This window comes from Festucalex cinctus, chromosome 10 (assembly GCF_051991245.1).
Source record: "Festucalex cinctus isolate MCC-2025b chromosome 10, RoL_Fcin_1.0, whole genome shotgun sequence".
NCBI lineage: Eukaryota > Metazoa > Chordata > Actinopteri > Syngnathiformes > Syngnathidae > Festucalex > Festucalex cinctus.
In genome coordinates this window covers 27,480,957-27,503,528 of record NC_135420.1, presented here as the reverse complement: position 1 = coordinate 27,503,528, position 22,572 = coordinate 27,480,957, and the positions used below count along the sequence as shown (strand labels likewise).

The following is a 22,572-nucleotide window of genomic DNA, read 5'->3' as shown; positions in this document are numbered from 1 at the left end:
AACATAACCCTTGCATGACCCTAGTCATGACAGTTTATGTTTATGTTTTCTACATTGCACTTTTAATAAATAGTTGAGGCCTGGGTCCTCAACTAAATTTGTGTTGAGAACTATAAAGGTTTACGTAGTATGTATGTAATTAGCTTGTTAATAGTTAGCAGATAAGATATTACTCTTTTAATTTAGTTTTGGTTCTTTCAAATGATTTTTCTTTGGCTTAACTCCTTCACTCACAGCCATTTTCACTGAAGCAAACTCCCTTCGCTCCTGGTGGTTTTACTAGATTTTGACTGACTTTGCAAGGCCCGCAGAATATTGTGTTTTTTTGCTATAAAAACATGGAAGAAAGATTAGAGTCTCTTCTTTCACCAGGAAAAAAAAAGTATTATTTTTATCTGTTTCCGTTTTGCAGCAATTAGCATTAGAATATCTCTAAGTTTCATCATTATTCACAAATCTGTTCAGAATTGTGGGGAAATCAGCTTGTTTTAACGTGGCCCTGGTTGTATCTCTTATACTCTTCTGCCACCTGCTGGCTGTTTTTTGTAATTACTACCTTTTTTTTTTTTTCACCCGTTCTCTGCAGTTGATAGGCTGCATCAAAGCCTTCTGTCTGCTCTAGCATTAAAAAAAAAACAAAAAAAAAACATATACCGGTAAATACATCTTTGGGACATTTAAAACATTTAAAATAGAACGCATTTATACGTTTTTGGTAGCAAATTAGTTGATATTAAAATACAAAAATGAATCTGCAGTATTTTTTTGTTGAGAAAAAGAAACTTTGGCACTTGAGCTTGGCAAAAGTTTGGGGAAAAAAAAAAGTGTTTGCAGAAGTCGTCCGTTATAGAGAAAGAACCGTGACCTGTGAAGAGATTTCCAGAAAAAAAAAGGTCATGAGCACGAAGCAAGCACAAGATTAAAGATGAACAAGAAAGAAAGTAAAAAAAAAAAAAAAAAAGCAGATAAAGAAGGGCTGACATTACCAGAGGGCAAACGAAAAGAGGGTTATTGTGAATGTGCATTAGCGGCCAACGTGATGAACTTAGATTTTCTTTTTTGTATGTGTGTTGTGTGCGCGTGTGTGTGTGTGTGTGTGGGGAAATCAATGTGAAATTACACACGCTCGGCCGGACCATTGTACAGTATATTCCACACAGGCCACTTTCCAAGATGATGCAGCTAAATAAGGCTGAACCTCAAGATCATTTTTATGGATTTTCAGGGGCTGTCAATAAAAGACAAGGACTCGGTGTGTGTGTGTGTGTGTGTGTGTGTGTGTGTGTGCGTGTGCACGCATGCGTGCACGTAAGAGAGACGTCGGGATATGTGTCACGGGGCCCGTACAATACAAGGGCCACGCCGGCTTTGTCCCTGCCCACACATTAGCAAGTCGCTGTCCCCTGCACTTGTTTTTTTTTTTCTTTTTTCCATTGACATTAGTGAGTGCCCGGGCGAGCAAGGCTCACTGATCATGGAATGAGGAGAGAGAGAGAGAGCGAGAGAGCGAGAGAGCGAGAGTGACGGCTTTCCATTCCAGAATTGGCCCGGCAAGCCAGATGCCGCCATTGTTTGGGATCAGGAGCCAAGAAATATTTGCTGTTGGGGCCGCTCATGTGAACATCACTTTCACCCATAAATAAATGACACTTTGAAGAATGAAGAACTAATTCTGAAGTAGTTTAAATTGACTTGGAGCAAGCCGGGGCTGGGTTGAACTGATAGAAAGGTCTATTTTATTTTTATTTTTTTGTATTGTGATTGTGGATGTAGATTTGTTTTGACACAGAATTGGGGAAGATTGTTTTTTTAAAGGGATACTTGACTCAATGAGCCATTTTCAGCAGTAAAAAGTGAATATTTTGTCTTTAATTAATGTGATAACTTCATTATTTTTCATGTACGATTAATACCTTTAAAAAGTCATTTTTCTACTTGCTGTCGACTGATGATGACATCACCTGTGCTGAGGAAGTAGGTATCGACCAATCATGGCTCAGTTTGCTGACCAAACCCCAGAAAACAGGTGAGCCATGATTGGTCGTTACCTACTTCCTCAGCACAGATGATGTCATCATCAGTCGACGGCAAGAGAAAAAAAAATAGTTTTAAAGGTATTAATTGTACATGAAAAATAATGAAGTTATAGAATTAATTCTGGATAAAATATGAACTTTTCACTGCTGAAAATGGTTCAATGAGTCAAAGTATCCCTTTAGGTTCTAATAGTGCGTTACAAAAGCTGTTATATCTTCAAGCGGTTCAACAAACACACTTGATTTATTTTTCCCGTGAACGCCAGCACGTTTTCTGCATCCTTTTACGGGCTTGTTGTGAAATTCCACAAGTGCTGTTTAAATAGTCAACAGACGGATGCTTAAGAGGGTGCTGAAACGCACGCACGCATTATCAGAGAGGTGTGAGCTTTCTCAGCCCGAAGATAAACAAGTGAACTTTTTTTTTTTTTTTTTTTTTTTACGGCGTCTCGACTTTATTGCGTCTTCCTGCTGACGACCAACGTCGGTCCGAGTAACCGCGTGTTGGCACGTTACGGAAGCCGTTTCATTTGCGGTTTGCTGCGAAATGCTGCCAACTTGTGTACAAATACGTCAAGTCGTTTCAATTGGTAATGCTCGGAACGTTCGTTTGAAAAAAAAAAAAAAAGTGTTATTTGAATCACGTCGAGTCCTTGAGATGAATTCTTCCCTGCGTCTCTGATACTGAAGAGTGCGTAAGCGAGTATTCGGCATGTTCTCGTCTTGCAGTTCGGTTGACACCAGAGTGTCAAAAAAAAAAAAAAAAAAAAAAAAAAAAAAAAAACCAAGACTGCACTTTGCACATGGATGTAAAGAACAAATGAGTGGAATTGGTCACCAGATACATTCCGCCAACTACATCCAGTGCAAGAGCAAACATGGCCCCTTACAAAAGATAATAATGTGTACATAAAAGCAACAAGAAGAATTTCCAGGAGATATTTCTCTGGTGCGATAGTGAAAGGTCAAGGGAATGTCGTCGGATGGTAGAGTGTTGTTTTTTTTAGCAATTGGTACACATTATACCAGTACATTCATAAATTATTATTCATGTTTATGATTTATTAAGTATGCAGTGCATTATTTCTGTTCAGGATTCTTTTTTTCCCCCCATAATTCCATGGTGTATCGACTTGCACGTGAGCAAGTAAAAAAAATAAATAAATCATAGCATTTTACCTACATTATACAAATATTTATTCAACATTTTTATGATTCGTTAAGTCTGCAATGCATTATTTCCGTTCAGGATTCTTTTTCCCCCCCCATAATTCCATGGTGCATCGACTTGCACGTGAGCAAATAAAAAAAAAACAAAAGACAATTTTTTTCATAGCATTTTATCTACATTATACAAATATTTATTCAACGTTTTTATGATTTATTATGTCTGCAGTGCATGACTTATGTTATTACATATTACACGGTATGCGCAAGTCAATACCCTGTGGCATTATGGGAAAAAAAATGCTACGTTTTTAGCATTTACCCTACAAGTTTGTTCAACACTTTTAAACCATATTGGCAGTTATTAGTTATCGGTAGAGGTTTGTTGTCAGCATCACTCAAAAACGACACAACTGATTTTTTTTATGACACCCGTTTGGGGGTCAGGAAAAAAAAAAAAAAAAAAAAACCCTAAACAAAACCAAAAATCCCTCCATCCTTTCTGGCAAATGCCAGGCAGTCTGTTTGTCAGAAGAGAAGCCAACATACTCTCAGTGCGGCGGACGGTTGCCATCCGAGTGTGCGTTCGCTAAGCCAAAATCATCCTGTTGCCTCAGTGTCGCTTTACCCCAGTCACGTCGTATTGCCATATACATACATATATATATATAATTGTGTGTGTGATTTTTTTATTTATTTTTTTGGTTTGGTGTGAAGTGCAAAGATTTTTTTTTTCTGTCAGTTATCCAGCATAAATGTGCATATTTACATCTTCCATCACACGTCGTGATGAAATTCCCCAAGATGGCAGCAAATGGAGAATGTCAGTGCCACAAACTCAAGTGGTGCTAACGATATAGGAAATGGGATCAATTTGGGTTTCCTATCATGTAGTTGAAACGTGAAATGTGAAGGTATCGTTTACGCTCGGCGGCAGCTAGCTAACGGCGAAAAAAAAAACAAAAAAAAAAAAAAACAAACCTGGCCACAGTTCATTAGCGGCGATGAGGTGAGCTGCTCATCTCCACATTGTTAGCCGGCGCTAAGCTGCAAGTAATCCCAAACAAAGGGCCGGGGGGGCCCTCACAGCAGCCTGCGTGGATTAGAGCGCTTTCCAGAAACATCCGAGAGATTCATTCACATTCAAATTGGCCTGTAAACAAAAAAAAAACAACAGAGTGGCCAGAAGAGAGGAATGAGAGAGTGAGAAGCATCTGGGATGTCGACATGTGTCATAAGCAGGGTTATTTTTCAGTTTAGTTTTTAATTTGCTTGGACTTTTTTGTTGTTTAGATTTAGGTAGTTTTCAGGGTGGTTTTGTTAGTTTTAATTAGTTTTCGTTCGTTTCATTATTAATTTTAGTTTTAAATTTTTTTTTTTATTATCCTTCCATCCATCCATTTTCTGTACCGCTTACTCCTCATAAGGGTCGCGGGGGTTGCTGGGGCCTATCCCAGCTGGCTTGGACTGATGGCGGGGTACACCCTCAACTGCTTGCCAGCCAATCGCAGAAATGTGTATCACTTGTTTGCAATATTTAAAAAAACACAATGGGAGCGATGTCATCTTTTGGTGCTTTTCTATTGGCTGCCGCTTGATGACGTCACTTCTGTGTGACACACTTTCAAACGTCCTTACTCTGGTTAAGATCAAAATAAATCGACTGAAAATCACATTTAAAATTGGCTCATGCATTAAATGAAAGATTAGAGATGAAAACGAAGGACATTTTTACTCAAATTTTTGTTAGTTTTGTAAACATAAAAACTAGATTTTTTTTTTTTTTTTTAAAGCATTTTCGTTTTTATTTTATTTCATTAACTAAATTGTTTTTGGAGTTTTAGTTTTTTCATTATTTTTATTAAACTAAAATAAGCTTGTCTCGTACCCAAACTATTTGACTTATTTTGCGAATTGAAGTAAAAGCTGTCAATCAAATGAACTGGCTTTGCTATAGCGTCAATTTGTTTATAAAATGTATTCGCTTATTAATCTGATGGCCGATCCTCCTCATCATCGGATATGTTCAAAACAGCCTGATGAAAGATGTCATCTGTCAGTCATGTAAATGACGGCAACCCGCACGGACGGATGAGTTAAAATGATGCACTCAATATTAGTTGATGTGAATTTAGATATTGATTGTCTCAAAACTCAACTAAATGTCGCTTCATTCAGAATCGTAATCGCTTTAATGTTGTCAAATCCAAACTTGTAATCACAAATGTTTTGGACGTGTGGGTTGTAACTTTGGATTTATGTTGAGTGACTGCAGCATCTTCAAACTTCTTGTTGACGTCACATTTTTAAATGCAAATAAGACATTTTAGTGAATCGAGTTCCAATGCAAGAGCTGTATGAAAACAGAACAAAAAGAATTTGATTCGCTGGCATGGACATGCAGAAGCTTGAAGTGAGACAAATATAATAAAGATTATATTAATAGTGTTAGTGTTACATCCCCAGCCCACAAGGATTCAGAGGTATCAATACGTGCTATTGCCATATTTACGAATGAAATACAATCTGTCTGCCTGCATCTGGATCAAATGCACCACAACTTAGACCGGCTTTTTACCTGCGCACGTGTCGACCGTGTTTGGTCCGACGGCGAAAGTGTGAAAAGTACAAAGAAAGTGGAATGAGCCTCGTGCGTTTGCGAGCTTTCTTTTCACGACGTCTGGCGCGTGCTTGACGATACTGAAATTCTTGCAACGTTTCCCTGATAATTGTGATGTTTCTCAAAGCTCCCATGGTGTCATTTGCGCTCGTTCCGTCGCTCCGCTCGCAGCCTTAGCGGATCGCGTCGCGTCCGTCGCCTCTTGCGGATGGATTTATAATTAAAGTGTGCTCCACTTGGCTAATATGAGTGGCATGTCTGTGATTTCCGCTTTTCCGCCCAGATTGATCAGATAGCGAGTCAAAGTCTCATTTCTTTCCCACTAAGCCTATTGAGAGTGAGAGCGCTGATCCTCTCAGCCCGTCTCGGTGTCATCCACACCGTTTTGTCTCTCAGGCTTCAAATCTCCAGCAGCATTTCCATCCTGCTGCTGCTTTTTTTTTTTTTTTTTTTTCCTCCTCCTCCTCCGCTCGAGTCTGGCCTTGAGTCTCGAGACCCTCCCCGGTCACTGCAGAGGTCGCTCGACTTTGCAGTTGGAGCAGCCCGGTGATTTTTCACTTGTTGAATTCTCTCGAGATTTGTTTCAAATTGAGGTATTACGCTTGATTCTGGAACGAATCACTGTAAAAAGGATATACAGTAATATGTCCTTTATTATGTTAATGTCATAATGTCAGTTTGGTGTCGATTGCTTATGCAGTTATTCTGTCCCTTATGATGATGATAATGTCAGTTGCTATGTCTCATATGATGACAATGTATGATGAGATGTCTCATATGATGATAATGTAAGATGATGTCCACTGTTAGTTTGTCTCGTCTTATGCGGTTACCATGTCCCTTGTGATGAAAATGTCATTATGTTGTCAGTTGCTATGCATTTGCTATGTCCCATATGATGACAATGTAAGATGATGATTGCTGCTGGACATGTAAATTTCCCAGAGTGAGCGATCCCAAAGGGATCAATAAAGTCAAGTCTAAGTCTAAGTGATTATAATGTGAATGCAGTGTCAGTTGCTATGCAGTTGCAATGTCCCATATGATGATAATGTTAGATGATGTATTACCCATTACAAGTTTGTCTAGTCTTATGCCGTTACTATGTCCTTTATGGTAATGTGATCATGTTGTCAGTTTGTTATCACTTGCTTATGCTGTTACTATGTCCCTTATGATAATAATGCCAGTTGCTATATCCCTTATGATAACGTATGATGAGATGTCTCATATGATGAGAATGTAGGATGAAGATGTCCACTCTTACTTTGTCTAGTCTTATGCAGTTACCATGTCCCTTGTGATTATGTTGTCAGTTGCTATGCAGTTTCCATGTCCCACATGATGATAATGTAAGATGATGTATTAGCCATTATTAGTTTGTCTAGTCTTGTACAGTTACTATGTCCTTTATGATAATGTTGTCAGTTTGTCACTTGCTTATACTGTTACTAGGTCCCTTATGATGCCGATGTCAGTTGCTATGTCCCTTAGATGACAATGTATGATGAGATGTCTCATATGATGATAATGTAGGATGATGATGTCCACTCTTAGTTTGTCTAGACTTATGCAGTTCCCATGTCCCTTATGATTGTGATTATGCTGTCAGTTGCTATGTCCCATATGATGATAATGTAAGCTGATGATGTATTAGCCATTATTAGTTTGTCTAGTCTTGTGCAGTTCCTGTACTGTATGACGATAGTGTGATGTTGTCAGTTTGCTGCCACTTGCATATGCGGTTACTATGTCACTTTGGATGATAATGAACGATGATGTCCCAATTGATGATAATGTAGGATGATAATGTACAAGTATTAGCCACTCTTAGTTTGTCTAGTTGCGTGCAGTTACTATGTCCTTTACGATGACGATGCGATCATGTCAGTTGCTATGCAATTGCTATGGTCCTATATTAGTCACTCCAGTCGCTCGTATTTTATCAGTAGGCCTTTATTCTGTCCTATAGAATTGTGCATCCGAGTGAGAGTTACTGAATGCCACTTTTGTCAATACGTCGATGTTTTGTTTCGATTGCTACCCTCCCATGCAAGCTGTACCTCCGCGTGTTCGAAGTCGCTTCCATGCATGCAGCACTGCACTCTCAGGTGTGCTCGGGGAAAAAAAGTAAACACATGTTTGATAGCAATTCAAAAATACATTTAGGGCCACTAAATTACAATTTGCTATTGACCAGTGTCGTGAAATTCTTTCTCCAAACTTGCTTTCACTGTTTGCAACTGTTGTTGTGATGAGAATCAACAGCTGCGGCGAGGATGTATTAGAGGTGATTAGATTGATGACATGATTGTCTGCGATTAAGCACAATTAATCGCTCAGGTTGGTGGCGCACAAACGTTATGTGGCTCTTTGATAGACAGGCTGTGCTCACATTGTAACGACCGCGGTGACATCCAATAATGTTTGGCCCGGGATCATCCCGCGTGTGCTCATTGTGTTTGCTGCTCAACACTTTATCGATTAGCCGCGAGTTAATTACAAACGACGTCAACCGCCGCCTGAGCTTTCACTTTGCCCGCGACGGCAACAACAACACCTGCATGGCATCTTCAACCTCACGCATGCATGCAGCTTCCACTTTCATGCTCGCCCCCATTAGCATCTGCACAAGTGTGACATTTCACAGCCATGTGACGAGGGGATTGCCCTTAAATAGGCGGGATTAATAAGCAAAAGGGTCTGAAGGCTCTTTTAAATCTATTGAGCGCAACTCGAGGGGAAATTTGTGTCAAAAGCACGGCGGGCCTTTTGCAGGCTGGATTTAAACGCCATTGCAAAAAAAATAAAAAATAATCTGACCATGATAATAATAATAATAATAATAATAATAATAATAATAATAATAATAATAATAGCAGCGTTTGGCCAGGCAGAATTTTCCCCAACATGCTTTTTCTCTATTGGCACTTTTTCCTCTTTTGACATCGCCTCGTATTTTGTGCAAAAAAAAAAGGAGAAAAAAAAAAAAAAAAAGGAGCGAAAAGAATCTTTATCAAATCCCCATTCTGGAGCTTTCAATAAGGCAGGCCATTACCTCACTGGCGCTTTTGTTCGGCCTATACAAGGAGAACAAAATGGTTATTCAGGAGGACGCTTTAGATTTTTATTGTGGGCTTGCTATTCACAAAGAGCAGCGTTATTGTATTAAAAAAAAAAAAGAGAGAGAACCATCTGTGGCAGAAACAATGGCTTCAAATTATCTGTGAATACCCAGTGAACAAAATATAAAGCTTTTTTTTTTTTTTGTCCCTGCTCATTATGTGGGCTAAGCTAGGGGGTGGAAGATAGGAGAGGAGAGGCTGCACACTTTGCTATAACTGACTTTTGTTGTTCTTGCTTGCATTCTTCTCCCTTTTTCAATCGGCCCTTTTCTTTTTCTTTTTCTTTTTTTTTTTTGCTCCACATTGTGCGTCGCCGTCAACGGCTTTCCTTGTTGCAGGGCGAGGCGAGAGCAGACGGAGGAAGCGAAGCGCCGGCGACGGATCCGAGAAGCCTCCGCGCGGGCGGACTGCTGCGGCGGGAGAAAGTGGGGAGGCTCCATGCATGCATGCATGCGTGCATGCATGCGTCCATGCATGCTCGCTCGGACTCGTTTTGGGTCGCCGGAGCTCGGCTGAACTGACGCGTCGTGCAAGCCGGAGAAGATTTGACGGCGCTGGAAGGGGGAAGATAACTTTTTTTTTTTTTTTTTTTTTTTTCTTCGCCCTATTCTGCCAATCACGACGAGAGGAAGACGACGCTCCCCCAGAGCCAGTAAGTTGCAGCGCGGACAGCAGGAGAAGCCTTTGGTTAGTTAGTGTGCGTGCGTGTGTGCGACACTGTGGGTGGGTGCGTGTCGTCAGGCACCATGTTGTGGAATGACGCTCGATGGCATCAAAATGACCGGCGGAAACGTATACTATTATTATTATTATTATTATTATTATTATTATTATTATTATTTAATTAAATTATTTATTACTTATTGCCGAGGTGCTGTTTACTATAGTAATTTATAATTTATAATAATATTTGTAATTTATTAAAATTATCTTAATGAATAATAAAGTTCATTTATAAAAATAATTTAATAGTGAATTATAAATTTTATTTGAATGTATAGTAATTTTTAAAATAATTTTAAAATAATATCACACTTAAGAACATATGAAAACATCTTTCACTGTATTATTTTTCATTTAAACCTATAATTTACAAAATGAAAACCCATTTTACAATAATTTTTTTTGGGGGGGGGGGTGGGGGCCTAAACTTTGTTCCTTATCAATTTCAAGAGGAAAACAATCAGCAATTAGCGAGGCAATAAAAATGATTATTTATAAATGTTATAGTGCAATTTGGTACAGCTCTTCAAAAGAAAATCTACAAAATATTGTTGGAGTATAAGAGTGGTGATGTTTTGATTATTTTGAAGTGTGTCGATCTGCAGTCCCTGGTACGGCCCCTAGTGGCAAAAACATCAAACTTATTATGCCATGTATATTTTAATCGCCATAAATCTTTACTGTATAAACCGTTGATCACATTCGAATGTTAAAAAATGTATTAGAAGCATATGATGCTGCATGTGGTCCTAATTCAACAATTCCAAATTCGATATTCGTGGCATTTTTTATATATATTTTTTTTAATTCCATTAAGACTCTTTTTTTTTATTTTTATTTTTTTGTCTCATAATGTCTCATCACTTCGATTAGTCTAACCACAAACATTTGATTATCACGGCTTGCTACATTAGTTGCATCCATTGAAACCGTGGGGGCTTTTTTTTTTTTTTTGAACAAGTGCACTGCGAGTTTCTCCTTTTTTTTTTTTTTTTTTTTTTTTTTTTTTTTGAATCCGCCATGATTGTGGATGCAGCAGGGCCATTCCCGCTTTCAGGGAGCCGCGCCGCGCGCCTCGCAGGTCCCCGCTGCTCCTTTATTATCCTAAGCAGATTAGAGGTAGCGGGGAACACACTCAGATGCAGATAGCAGCAGCCGAGCGGCCCATTTCAAGCTTGCATTATAATGGGGCGAGCTGCATGTGTCGCCTCTCACAGCCTATTAACGCGCCCGATGAATCTTATGTAAGGTTGCAGGGGCCGCCATCATGAGAGCACATGCAGGCCGGGGGGGGGGGGGGGGGGGGGGCCTCCATCCGCTCCTTTCCAAATCATATCAAATGGAGAACAAAAACAAAAAAAACAAGGCTTGATCTATATTCCATTTCAATGATGATTTCATCTAGCGACACTCGGGTTTAATTTAATTAGTTCAGGTGCGTGCATCTTGATAATGTTGTCATAAAACAACTATTTGATCAAACGGGGCTTGAGATGAATTTATCAATATGAGATTACCCTATATTCCTTTTTTTTTTTTTTATTTCCACCACATTGTTTTATTTGAGAGAACTTCTGGTTTGTGAAAACCCCACTTGAGGCTTTACTTGCACTTCTTCCTCTTGCCAGCAGACGGCGCTCGTGTCACGCAGCATGGCAACACGCACGCACGCGCGCAGGCAGGCTGCAGTGCAGATTGAACCTGCAAAAAAAAAAACAAGTGGCTTGCTTGCTTGCATACAACTGAAACTTTCTGGTTTTGCATGGAGGCTTGTGAGGAGGCACGTCGGGTTCGGTTCGGTTCGGTTTGATGGCCGAACAGGAAGAGAAGCAAGCAGGTGTACGTCGCTTGTCATGCCGGCTAATTGGCTGACATGCTTGAAATCAACCGCACAAGCATTTACTCCATCTTGAAAATATTCCTCGTTCACTTGTAAAGCCGGTATGAGGGGTGGGGGTGGGATGATGGGGTCCCCCCCCCCCATCCCCAAAGTCCCAACAACAACAGCAGCAGCACTGTGGCTGCAGTGGAAGTGAAGTTTGCGTCTTTGTCCTGACAGATGTAGCGACAAGATGGCAAACAAAACGCGCTTATTTGTGCTGAGATGAGCTCGTCTGCCTTCTGTGTGTGTGTGTTGGCATTCAACTTCCACAACACACACACAAAAGGGAAAGAAACATCTTGGATTACCTTCGACTCTCTTTTTCAACTTTAAAACCAAGCAACCCAACACACCACTAGAGATTCAGTGCTTTGAGTTAACTAACAAAGTTTCTTTAAGTGTTATCAGGGGTCGTTTTAGTGGGTTAGTGGTGACTTTTTTTTTTATTGGTCTTATAACATTTTTTGAGGGGTAATTTTGCCCAATCACACATTTGCGGATTGAAAATCAAGTTTACCAAACAATCTGTGGCCAACCCAGGGATGGCGCTACAGCGGGGCCAGGAGGGGGCTATTACCCCCCCCAGTCAGAAATATTTGTCGCCCCCCCCCCCCCAACACTTAACTTGATATTACAAAATGTATTTATAAATGGTTTTCTCAGCCCCCATACATCTTTAAAACGACTGCGTCAAAATAAGCCAATTTTTATAAATAAATAAATAAATAAAATAAATGAATGAATGAATGAATAAATAAATAAAATAAAAAATTTTTTTTTTAAACCAATCAGCCTACTAGTTGGGTCTATTAGACCTCTTTTTTTTTTTTTTTTTTTTTTATTTATTTTTTTTTAATACATAGTGGCTCGGATCTTTTTTTTTTTTTTCCCAGAAAATTTTGGTTATTTTTGTCCCAGCATTTTTAGAGTGCATAAACTGTTTTGTTTTTTGTTTTTTTTTTACATTTTTATGTATTTATTTTTGTAGCTTTGAAATTAAGTTTCTAAAAACAAACAGGGCGCACACAGCGGGGCTAATCGCATTGTCAGAAAGACCCTTAAAATTGCTGGGTCCAAAAATCACCAAAATTGGGTCACAAAATAGATTGGCCCACTACATGGGTCAATGTGACCCAACCTTTTGGGTTATTTTGCCCCCCCCCCCAAAAAAAAAAAAAAAAAAAAAAAAAAAAAAAAAAAACAACAACAACAGAAAGTTGGGTCAAATGTTGAGTGAGGGCAAGCAAGGTTGTCCCTATACTTTTGACCAAAGTTGATATATATAATATATATATTTGATATTGTAAAATATATTTAGAAATTGTTTTCTTTCTACGGTCAGGTCCCCTTTATCCCTGGTGAGAGAGTGAGAGAGGGAAAAAAAACCCTGGAGGTGTCCCTGTCCCAACCTTTTAATTATATATATAAAGCAAACCAGCTTTATAGAATTATCTCATGTTGCGACAGTGCTTCCACATATATAAATATTTTAAATAGTCAATATGTACTTTGCATTGGCTCATCCGAGTGTGCGCGCATGTCTGTCTTGTCTATGAGTGCGTTTTTTTTTTTTTTTTCCCTCGGTGCAGGGCAGGCCACGCCCCCGCGATGCTAATCAAAGCCTCCCATTGGCGCGTCCCGGGTAGCAAGTCGGCCGCGATTGGCCAGGCCGAGGCCATTTATTTGCTGACAGCCGCGTCACTTGAATGGTTGTCTATTAACTTGTTCCCAAACTATCTGGACTTGTCACGGCTCGGGCGGACAGCACGCGGGAGTGGGAAAAAAAAAAAAAAAAAAAAAAGAAGAAGAAGGAAAAAAAAAAGTCCACTTTGTTGATGCCTTTTTGGAGAAGCGACTTGCGGGCGAAGAACAAGTTTTGTGGACACAACATCGCGGGGACCTTTTTGGGGAGAAGGTTCGCTCTTCTGTGTGTGGGGCAACTCCAAACGCGCACGCGCGCCGGGGGAGAGAGAAGCTTGTGGAAGCTCGCCTTGTTTTTGTTCACAGCAACAACAACCAAAAAGTTGCCGAGAGAATCGACAGGTAACTTTTTTTCTTCTTCTTTTTTTTCTTTGTGGATTGTCGTTGTCGTCGGATTGTCCTGTTTGGACTCAAGTCACAGCGCGCGCGTTCACGTTTCACCTGCTCGGGAGCAGCAGCAGCAAGCAAGCAGGCAGCATTCAGCCATGTATAACATGATGGAGACAGAACTGAAGCCCCCCGCTCCCCAGACCAACACGGGGGGCAACGGCAACACTGTTGGCGGCGGAGGCAACCCGAAAAACAGCCCCGAGCGGGTCAAGCGGCCCATGAACGCCTTCATGGTGTGGTCGCGCGGCCAGCGGCGGAAGATGGCGCAGGAGAACCCCAAGATGCACAACTCCGAGATCAGCAAGCGGCTGGGCGCCGAGTGGAAACTTCTGTCGGAGAGCGAGAAGAGGCCGTTCATCGACGAGGCCAAGCGGCTGCGGGCCCTGCACATGAAGGAGCACCCCGACTACAAGTACCGGCCGCGGCGGAAGACCAAGACCCTGATGAAGAAGGACAAGTACACGTTGCCCGGCGGGCTGCTGGGGGCGGGCGGCGGCATGGGAGGCGGCGGCGGCATGGGAGGCGGCGGGGTCGGGGTCGGGGTCGGGGTCGGGGTCGGCGTCAACCAGCGCATGGACACGTACGCGGCGCACATGAACGGCTGGACCAACGGCGGCTACGGCATGATGCAGGAGCCGCTGCACGGCTACCAGCACCCGGGCCTGAACGCGCACGGCGCCGGCCAGATGCAGCCAATGCACCGCTACGACATGAGCGCGCTGCAGTACAACAGCATGGGCGGCTCGCAGGGCTACATGAACGGCTCGCCCGCCTACTCCATGTCCTACTCGCAGCCGCCGCCGGGCATGAGCGCCGCCCTGCAGGGAGGCTCCTCCATGCCCGCGTCGGTGGTCAAGTCCGAGTCGAGCAGCTCCAGCCCGCCCATCGTCACCTCGTCGTCGTCGTCGCACCGGGCCGCCGCCGCCGCCGCCGCCAACGCCGCCGTCGCCCCGGGCTGCCAGAGCGGCGACCTGCGGGACATGATCAGCATGTACCTGCCCGGGGCGGAGGTGGTCGGCGAGCAGACCGCGTCCCAGACCAGACTGCACATGTCGGGCCACTACCAGAGCGCCGTGCCGGGGACGACGATCAACGGCACGCTGCCGCTCACGCACATGTAAGAACGGCGAGCGGACAAACTTTTCATGAAAAACAAACAAACGAACGAACGTTGGACTATTTTTGTACAGGGAAAAAAAAAAGTTGTATAGCAGGAAACGGACAAAAACGTCTTTTTTTGTCCCCCCCCCCCCCCCCCTTTGATTTGTTTTAAGGAAGCTCTAAGGAGCCGCGCAGGAGCGAGGCAGGCTGCAGGAGGGGCCCCTCTCGAACCCTCGTCACTGCTTGGATCAAGTTTTGCAAGACGACGACAAAGTGGGAAGTCGCAATCAAATGTTTTTATTATCGCAATCATCTTTTGTACAGTATTTATCAAAGAAACGTTAACAATCAGATGAAATTGTTCAACTGAGAGGTTGCATCCTTTTTTTCTTCCCTTTTTATATAGCTATATATCTATATTAAAAAAATAAATAAAAATAAAGCCAGTTGAGTAGAAACTATTCGAATGTTGGCAAAATTAACGTTGGAAAGGAAAAGGGACAAACAAACAAAAAAAAAAAGCAAACAAGTTTCATTCATCGATCGATTTGATTTCGTTATAAGAAAGCAATGAGACTTTTTTTTTTTTTCATCTTTAAGTTAATTTATCTTCCCGTCTCCCACTTTTCATCCATTTTGAGGTATGATGCTTGTGCTCTTCATTTTCTAATTGATTTGTACAATTTCTGTATATTGACTTGTGTGATATTTTATGTTTGTTTTTTTTATCCTCCAAATTCATTCCTGTAGTTGGAAAAAAAAAGGAAAGTCGACCACTCCGTGTAAATATGCTGAAACTAATAACCATCCTTATAACAGTTCAACTGAGTATATTTTTTTTTCCATATGCAGTTTGAAAAGAATAAATTTTGGAAATTTGGAATACTTGAAATGTTTTGAGTTTTGATTGTATATTTGGCGTGTCTTCATTTATTATTATTTTTTTTGCAAAATGTAAATCATGAATTTAAAATGCGGTGCTTTTCATTTGCCTTTCAAATTTCAACTCGCGACTTTTGGCTTGGTGGTTAAAACCGCGTTTGTGTTTTCTATAGTGGCTGTCGACGGAAAAAAATAATAATAATCAAGCCCCAATCATGGTTAAACTTGGTTGCATGGAAAGATTAATCTGCAACAAAACATTCATCAAGATTTACAGTTTTTATGCTCCTTCTAAAATCAGCATTTAACATTTTTCAACGGCCTTTTAATTCTAATCATAATCATAATAATAAATACATTTTTTTTTTTACGATGGGAGATGAAGATAAATTATCTGCCAGTCATCAAGTTTGCAAATCGACAATAATTTAGTTGATTTAAAGAAAAAAGAAAAAAGAAAAAGTGTCTCCTTATTGTTTGGATTTAGGCCTTTTTGTCTCTTCATTTAAAAATGTATTTCAGCTGTCTTAGATTCATTTCTGTGCATGTGTGGCTATTTTTTTTATTTTATTTTTTAAATGCAATGTTTAATCAGCACGACTCTCACTTTCTCCCGCGCATGCAAGCAAGCAAGACCTTCGTGTCTTTTTTTTTGTTGTTGTTGTGTTTTTTTAATAAGCTGCTCCTAAACGGCAGCCAGCCTGCAGCCGCCACTTCTCTTTTGGAGAAAGAGAGAAAACAAAATAATCCTCAAAACGAGCTAACGGCTCGTTTTGAGTGATACTGACGGTTTGAAATCTGCTCGATTCCGATTTGGACCGTTTGTGTTCATTTTGCCGGTTTTGTTTGGGCTCCCATGGGGGATCTTGGCTCACATTAACCGGCAGATGAATATTTGAAGAGGCCGTGTCGGGTCGTCCCCTTGCAGGGAAAGGAAAAAAAAAAAAAAGGTGAAAGGATCGTTGCATGGTCGCTTCATCATTTATTGATCCAAGAATTGTTTGTAATAAGGCAAGCGGTGATAAACAATTTGTGCACGTCTAAAAGGGCTGAACCAGAAAGCCTATTAAAGTGTCTCTTCTGTTCCCCCCACAGACCCCCCCGCACTCTTTGTAGCGACATCGGGTCCCTGCTTAGTGGCCCCGAGGACAGAATAAATTATGTTGTCACCTTTGATGTGGCGAGTGAAATTATGCAACGTGGATGTTGTAAAAACGTTTCATTTATTGGAGCCTCGTTTTTAGATGTGCGCTGATGGATTTTAAAAAAAAAAAAGAGAGGAAAAAAAAACGCAGGGTGATCATTTGTGTTATTACAAGAGGCCTGTTTCGTTTTGATGTAGTGTCATAATGTGCTGTAAAAATATACGTTTTCGATTTTTATTTTTGTGTGTGTGTAAAAGGAAATGATCTAAAAGGCCTTTACCATTAAAAACAAAACAAAATAATTTATTGTAAAGTGAGGCTGGGCCCAAACATTTGACAACAAATTATTTCGTTGGTAAAAATTCGGACGAATGTGCCAAAAAAAAAAAAAAAAAATGTTTCGGAATCTTAATTGGATGTTAATTGTCCATCTTTTCACCTTCCCGCCATGCAAGCAAGCAAGCAAGCAAACGTCCCGAGCATCCGTCCATGCATTTCCTGTGCTCGCGTGCTGAGCAGGTCCTGCAGGCGCTCGCGGATATTTAGACTGCAACAGGTGGGAAGCGCGCGCCGCTGCTTTTCTTTCTTTCTTTTTCTTTTTTTTTCTCCCCACACACCCCGCCTGGGGATGAAGGAAAAAAGAAAAAAAGAAAAAACCGTCCCAGATGTTATGCGTGATAAGCTGCCACGGCGTGTGGTGATCCGCAGGGTTGGTTGCTTTCAAGGGGGCTTTAATCACCTGCATAGAAATTAAAAAGTGCTCGACACGACACGTTTAAAATGTGCAGCAAGTTTTCAGCAATGAATTGAGTTTGCACGTTTGCGTTGATTGCGCTCTTCAAAAAAAAAAAAAAAAAGTTGGGTCCAAAAAAATAACCCAATTTGGGTCGAAATTGGATCCATCTACTTGGGTCAAATTGAACCAACTTTTTGTACAAAAAAACCCTCAAAAACAAATTATTCAACTTTTGGAGGATTTTTTAATTATTTTTTTTAAAACACATAAGCGACCCAAATTTGGGGGGTGTTTTATATATAAAAAAAAACAAAGTTTTGTACGAAACCAAACAATTTCTGGGATTGTTTTATACAAAATGACCCATTTTTTTTGGGCTTGTTTTAATGATCCAACGTTTGGAGTTCGTAAACCCCCCATAAAAAAAAGCAATGTTTTGTACAAAACCAAACAATTTCTGGGGTTTGTTTTATACAAAATGGCCCATTTTTTTAACGTTGTTTCACAAATTGCAGGGAAAAAAATGCACAAAGGAACCCAGAAAATTGGGTCAGAATGGTTTAAATTTTCACCCAATTTGGGCTCTTTTTGACCCAACTTTTTTTTTTTTTTTTTTCTTAATATTTATGCAATTATAGATTATTAGGTGCAATGATGACATCCTCTATTTTCACCATACGTCAACCAAATTTTTACAATTATTGCATAATGTTGTCACAAATCAAGCGAAATTTTCCCACATTTGAACTCATCAAGACGACAAAAAACTGTGACGCCAATTCTTAATGCATTTCCGGTCATTCGTCACAGAGGGCAACTTTTGCATACGTGATTGCTAAAGATGAGCTTTGAGTACAGCTGAAGCGTCAAACCAGAGACCGATGCAGCGTGTCTTGTGTCTTGTGTCTTGTGCGTGTAGGAGGAAGAAACTCGCCTTCCCTGCACCTGCACTTCTTTGGCAAACAGAGTGAGTGAGTAAAGACCACACACTGACTCAACAGCATGTCATCGGCCTCGCAGTGCTCCCGGCCACATGTGTTCTAGGTGGCTCCAGGCCTCTGTGAAGCCCCGCCCCCAAACCCCACCCACTCACTCACACCATCACGTCACCAGCGAGCAGCTCCGGTTGCGTTTTATCATCTGTGCTCATTGATGCTGACAGCTTCATAAAGATAAAAAACATATCGGCATGCTTCACAGCCGATCCCGATTCCAAATCGGCCGCGATCAACGGCTACATTTTTTTACGTGATTTTTTTTTCATTTTTTTTTTTTTATGTACAAAACTACAACAGCCTAATGACAAAATACATTCGCGGCGTTTACGCTTCTGTTAACATATTCCTGTTTTGCCTCTTGATGAGATTAGCAAAGGCCAGGAGAAAGTGCCGGCAGAGTTTTTTTTTTTTTGGGGGGGTGCAGAGGATTTGTGAGAAGAGCCCAGCACCAACAATAAGGCCTGTTGTCGTCCGGCCAGCCTGCCGGGGCAAATCCTGCTTCTGTGGTTACTCTGCTCTCAAAGCAGCAATAAAAATAACTCGGGCCGCTATGACGATGAGGTCATTTCGATGCCACATTACTACAAAGATTCCAGTCGCTCGTTTGATCTCTTTTTGATACGCAACATTTTACATGATAAGGCGTTTCATCGTTACTAATGATTTGTCAATGTGGCATTTCAAACTTTTTGAGGTCCAAAACATACTTTTTAAAAAAAATGATAACTTTTATGTGTGACAATATTTTCTTCGAGAAAGTTTGCTATCACATTTCCACTTGACTTCATTTTTACTACCGATACCAGGTATCGATATCGGGCCGATACCAGCCTTTTTTCAAGTACTCGTGACGCGGACGAGTACAAGCGAGCGATGGCAGAGGGGGAAGACGTTTTAAGTGAGTCCTCCTTGCCTGTAAGTGGCGCTAGCTTGCTAGCTAGTTTTTCACCAAAACTTCACCGGTTTGGAAATCCATCAAAATTGTGAATCTTAAACTAAAAGAGCATTTTTGTGTTTTATTTTTAGCGTTAAGACTATTGAAGAGTGACTGTGCTGTTTTTTGTTTGTTTGTTTTTGTTCAAAATTAAAGGAAATGTATTTGTTTAAAAACATCTTTTAGTGATTTTTTTTATTTGTCAAAATGTACTTCTAGTATTCGGACCCCTGGTAACCCGGCCATTCAAACCAATGTGGAATTGGCACTCCTGGTAAAAAAAAAATAAAAAATAAGAATTTAATAATTTTGAAAATTCCTCTTGAAATTGTCCTTATGAAAGTACAACTTGAATTACAGCTCTTGTATTACGTTCTGCTTGGTGAGCATCATCTTAAATTGTGTTGCTGGAAAGATGAAATGTCATTGAAACAAATTTGACACACAAATCGTTCAAATATTGACGGAGGTGACAGAAATTGAGTTGCGGGAAAAAAAAAAAAAGTTTTCGTCGTGTTTTGATTGTGTACGATCATCTTTCTGGCTGTTTGTTTGTCGTCATTTGGAGCTTCCTTGATCGGGAAGGTCTGTTGAGCTGATGGGACGGACGGCATCATCATTAACAAGCCAACAGACACAGGACTGCCCCCCCCCCCCCCCCCCCCCCTGCCCCCTCCCAACTCTCTGCTCTCAATTCCCAGCATAGACACTAACCTCTTTCACTCGATCATCGGCCCGACTCGCTCCCTTTCCCTCCACCGACTGCAGCTCACAACAGCACCGGCCATTGTTCCCGGGCTACCCCCCCCGACCCCCCCCGCCGCCCGACCCCCCCAACCCAACCCAACTGTTGACCAACAACTCCACTCGCACATTAAACGGAGAGGGGGTTTGTCCTAATTTAGAATATGACACATCCAGAATTGAATGTGGAGAAAAGAAAAGGCGAAAAGGGGTCGCTGAAATGTTTGGAAAAAAAGTTGTGAAAAAAAGGCCGCTGACGAGAAATGACGTGGCAGCAGGCCAAATCGACAAAAAGATGGCGCATTGCCGTGGTGAAAAACTCAAATCAACTTTTCTTCTTAAAAAAAAACAGTCTAAAATGTCGAAAAAAAAGTATACATTTGCTTCCCTGGGACCGAACTTTATTGAAGTCGATTCCGTATCGCTGCAACATCAACACTGTACTAAATGTAAATGCAACAAAGGGGTGTCAAAATTAGTGCATTAAATTTGGGTTAATATAAAGTTACTTTAACACCACTAATTGCTTAAAAGCCCGATTGACTAGGAATGCAACTATATCCAAACATAACGATACGATATTAGCACGATATGAAGGTCACGATACGATAATTATTACTATTATTATTACAAACACAATATTGTGCTTTTTTACATAACAGCAATCATAGCATAGATGTTGAACATAGAAGGCCAAAACATCCCGAATGAAAATTAAATTGCACTAATAAACTAGCCACTAGAGGGTGCTAGAACTGCACAAATGGAAATCAACCTGAAATGAAAAATGACCTCAACACAAATCAATATCACACTCGTTTTTTTTACAGTACAGTACAACTTTTTAATTTTAACTAAATTTTACGAATTATTAGGAAATTACTCCATCAGTGACTACAAGATGCAGCCATATTTCATATTAGTTTAATATTTTTGACACTTTAATGTTACCAAGAGTACGAAAACTACCTTTAGAACAGATAGAAAATTTGCGATTAATCACAAGTTAACTATTGAAGCTATGCGATTAATTGCGATTAAAAACCTTCATCGCCGGACACCCTTAATTGCAAAATATCGATAAAATGTCAACAAAATAACTTCTGTGACAGTAAATATTGAGCCAAGGTCACTATTGTTAAATGTGTCCAATTTTTCTGGGGCCTTTTCATTCTTTTGAGTTGCTGCTTTCCTTTTCCGAGCAAACGTGTCCACATTTTCGGTGAGACGAGATGACCACTCAGCCACTTACTGGAGAAACGAAAGAACGACGTGACAATGAAAATGGCGATGTCCAACGTCGGACTTTTCAACGTGTCGCCTTCGCCGGCGATTTCTATCGATTGCATCAGTTTGCGATCGAGTTATTCTGGCGCCGGCGACTCGGCGCTCTCGTCCGTCCGTCTCTGCCACGATTCTCTGACAGAAGCCGTTGTTGGGCGGAAAGAGTGGCCCCTTTCAGTCGGGGGTGTCCCCTCGGGGGCCGGCTGGGTGAGATAATCAGACAGGACAGTTACAGACCGGCAGGCGGGCAGATGCCGCATAGACTCAACTTGTCTCCGGCGCGCACAGTAAGAAGCTCTATCTTATCTTAAGAAAAAAAAAACGAAGATTACATTCACCCCGAATTAAAGTCAAGCTCGTTTCCTTTTCACTTGTGAGGAAATTTGCTTGTAAACAGGAGTCGGTCTATGTTGGCAAAATCGACTGAAAATGTTTCAATAAAATATCGCAAATTATAAACAGAAACGTGTAACCGATGCGCGGAAAAATTTTGTGTTGAGCAAAATGCGCAAAATTTAGTTTGGAAAGTTTCAAGCCAAGATGGAGATTCATCCAAAAGCTCTTGATAAACTTTTGTGAGCAGATGAGACCAAAATCATTTTTGGTGCTGCAGTCTTTTTTTTTTTTTTTGCTGGAACATTCTACTCCCGTTTCGTATTTTGTTTGGTTCAAATTGTCTTTCGATGAGGTTGTTTGCTTTGGTATGCAATTGAAATGTGGACCAGAGTTGTTTTAAAAAAAAAAGAAAAAAAAAGAGAGAAATACATATTTAGATGCATAGAAGCCTGATTTGAAATGTCCACATATAAAAGTTTGGAACAACTTTGTCATGCTATTCAACGCCAAAAATATATGAATCAAAATCCGGCAAGGTAGAATATGTTTGCCTTTATCAATTATAAGTTTTGCATCAAATTAAGAATGACCATTTTTAGATTTTACTTTTTTTTTTTTTTTTTTTAAGATATAATTCATTGCTGGGTCGATTTCGTTACTCTGACTTGTGAGTAAACATTAAAAAAAAAAAAAACTTGACTCAATTTGTGTTAAAAGGATACTTTGACTCAATGAACAATTTTCAGCAGTGATAAAGTGATTATTTTG

The 22,572-nt window shown here is 40.6% G+C and overlaps 3 protein-coding genes across 17 annotated transcripts in view; 2 read left to right on the top strand and 1 right to left on the bottom strand.

Annotated features, from left to right (window-relative positions):
* LOC144026704 (uncharacterized) overlaps positions 1-22,572 on the top strand; it is a 145,685-nt gene that overhangs the window by 88,515 nt on the left and 34,598 nt on the right. For 9 of the 15 annotated variants that reach the window (XR_013285271.1, XR_013285272.1, XR_013285268.1 and 6 more), the window contains one exon: positions 9,287-9,600. Coding sequence is in view for 1 of the 15 variants with exons in the window: in XM_077533623.1 (XP_077389749.1) it covers positions 9,287-9,600; positions 18,428-18,475 (362 nt within the window). In the remaining 14 variants the exon portion in view is untranslated. Of the gene's footprint in view, positions 1-9,286; positions 9,636-14,918; positions 15,026-18,427; positions 18,480-22,572 lie in introns of those variants that run through there. The other 6 variants (XR_013285274.1, XR_013285275.1, XR_013285281.1 and 3 more) reach the window with 6 other exon arrangements.
* LOC144026706 (uncharacterized) overlaps positions 11,161-22,572 on the bottom strand; it is a 166,501-nt gene continuing 155,089 nt past the window's right edge. The window contains exon 13 of the mRNA XM_077533625.1: positions 11,161-11,372. Coding sequence (XP_077389751.1) covers positions 11,230-11,372 — 143 coding nt within the window. The 3' untranslated portion in view covers positions 11,161-11,229. The remainder of the gene's footprint in view (positions 11,373-22,572) is intronic.
* sox2 (SRY-box transcription factor 2) lies at positions 13,124-14,892 on the top strand. The gene has a single exon (XM_077533622.1). The coding sequence runs from the start codon at positions 13,389-13,391 to the stop codon at positions 14,763-14,765; it is 1,377 nt and encodes a 458-aa protein (XP_077389748.1). The 5' UTR covers positions 13,124-13,388; the 3' UTR covers positions 14,766-14,892.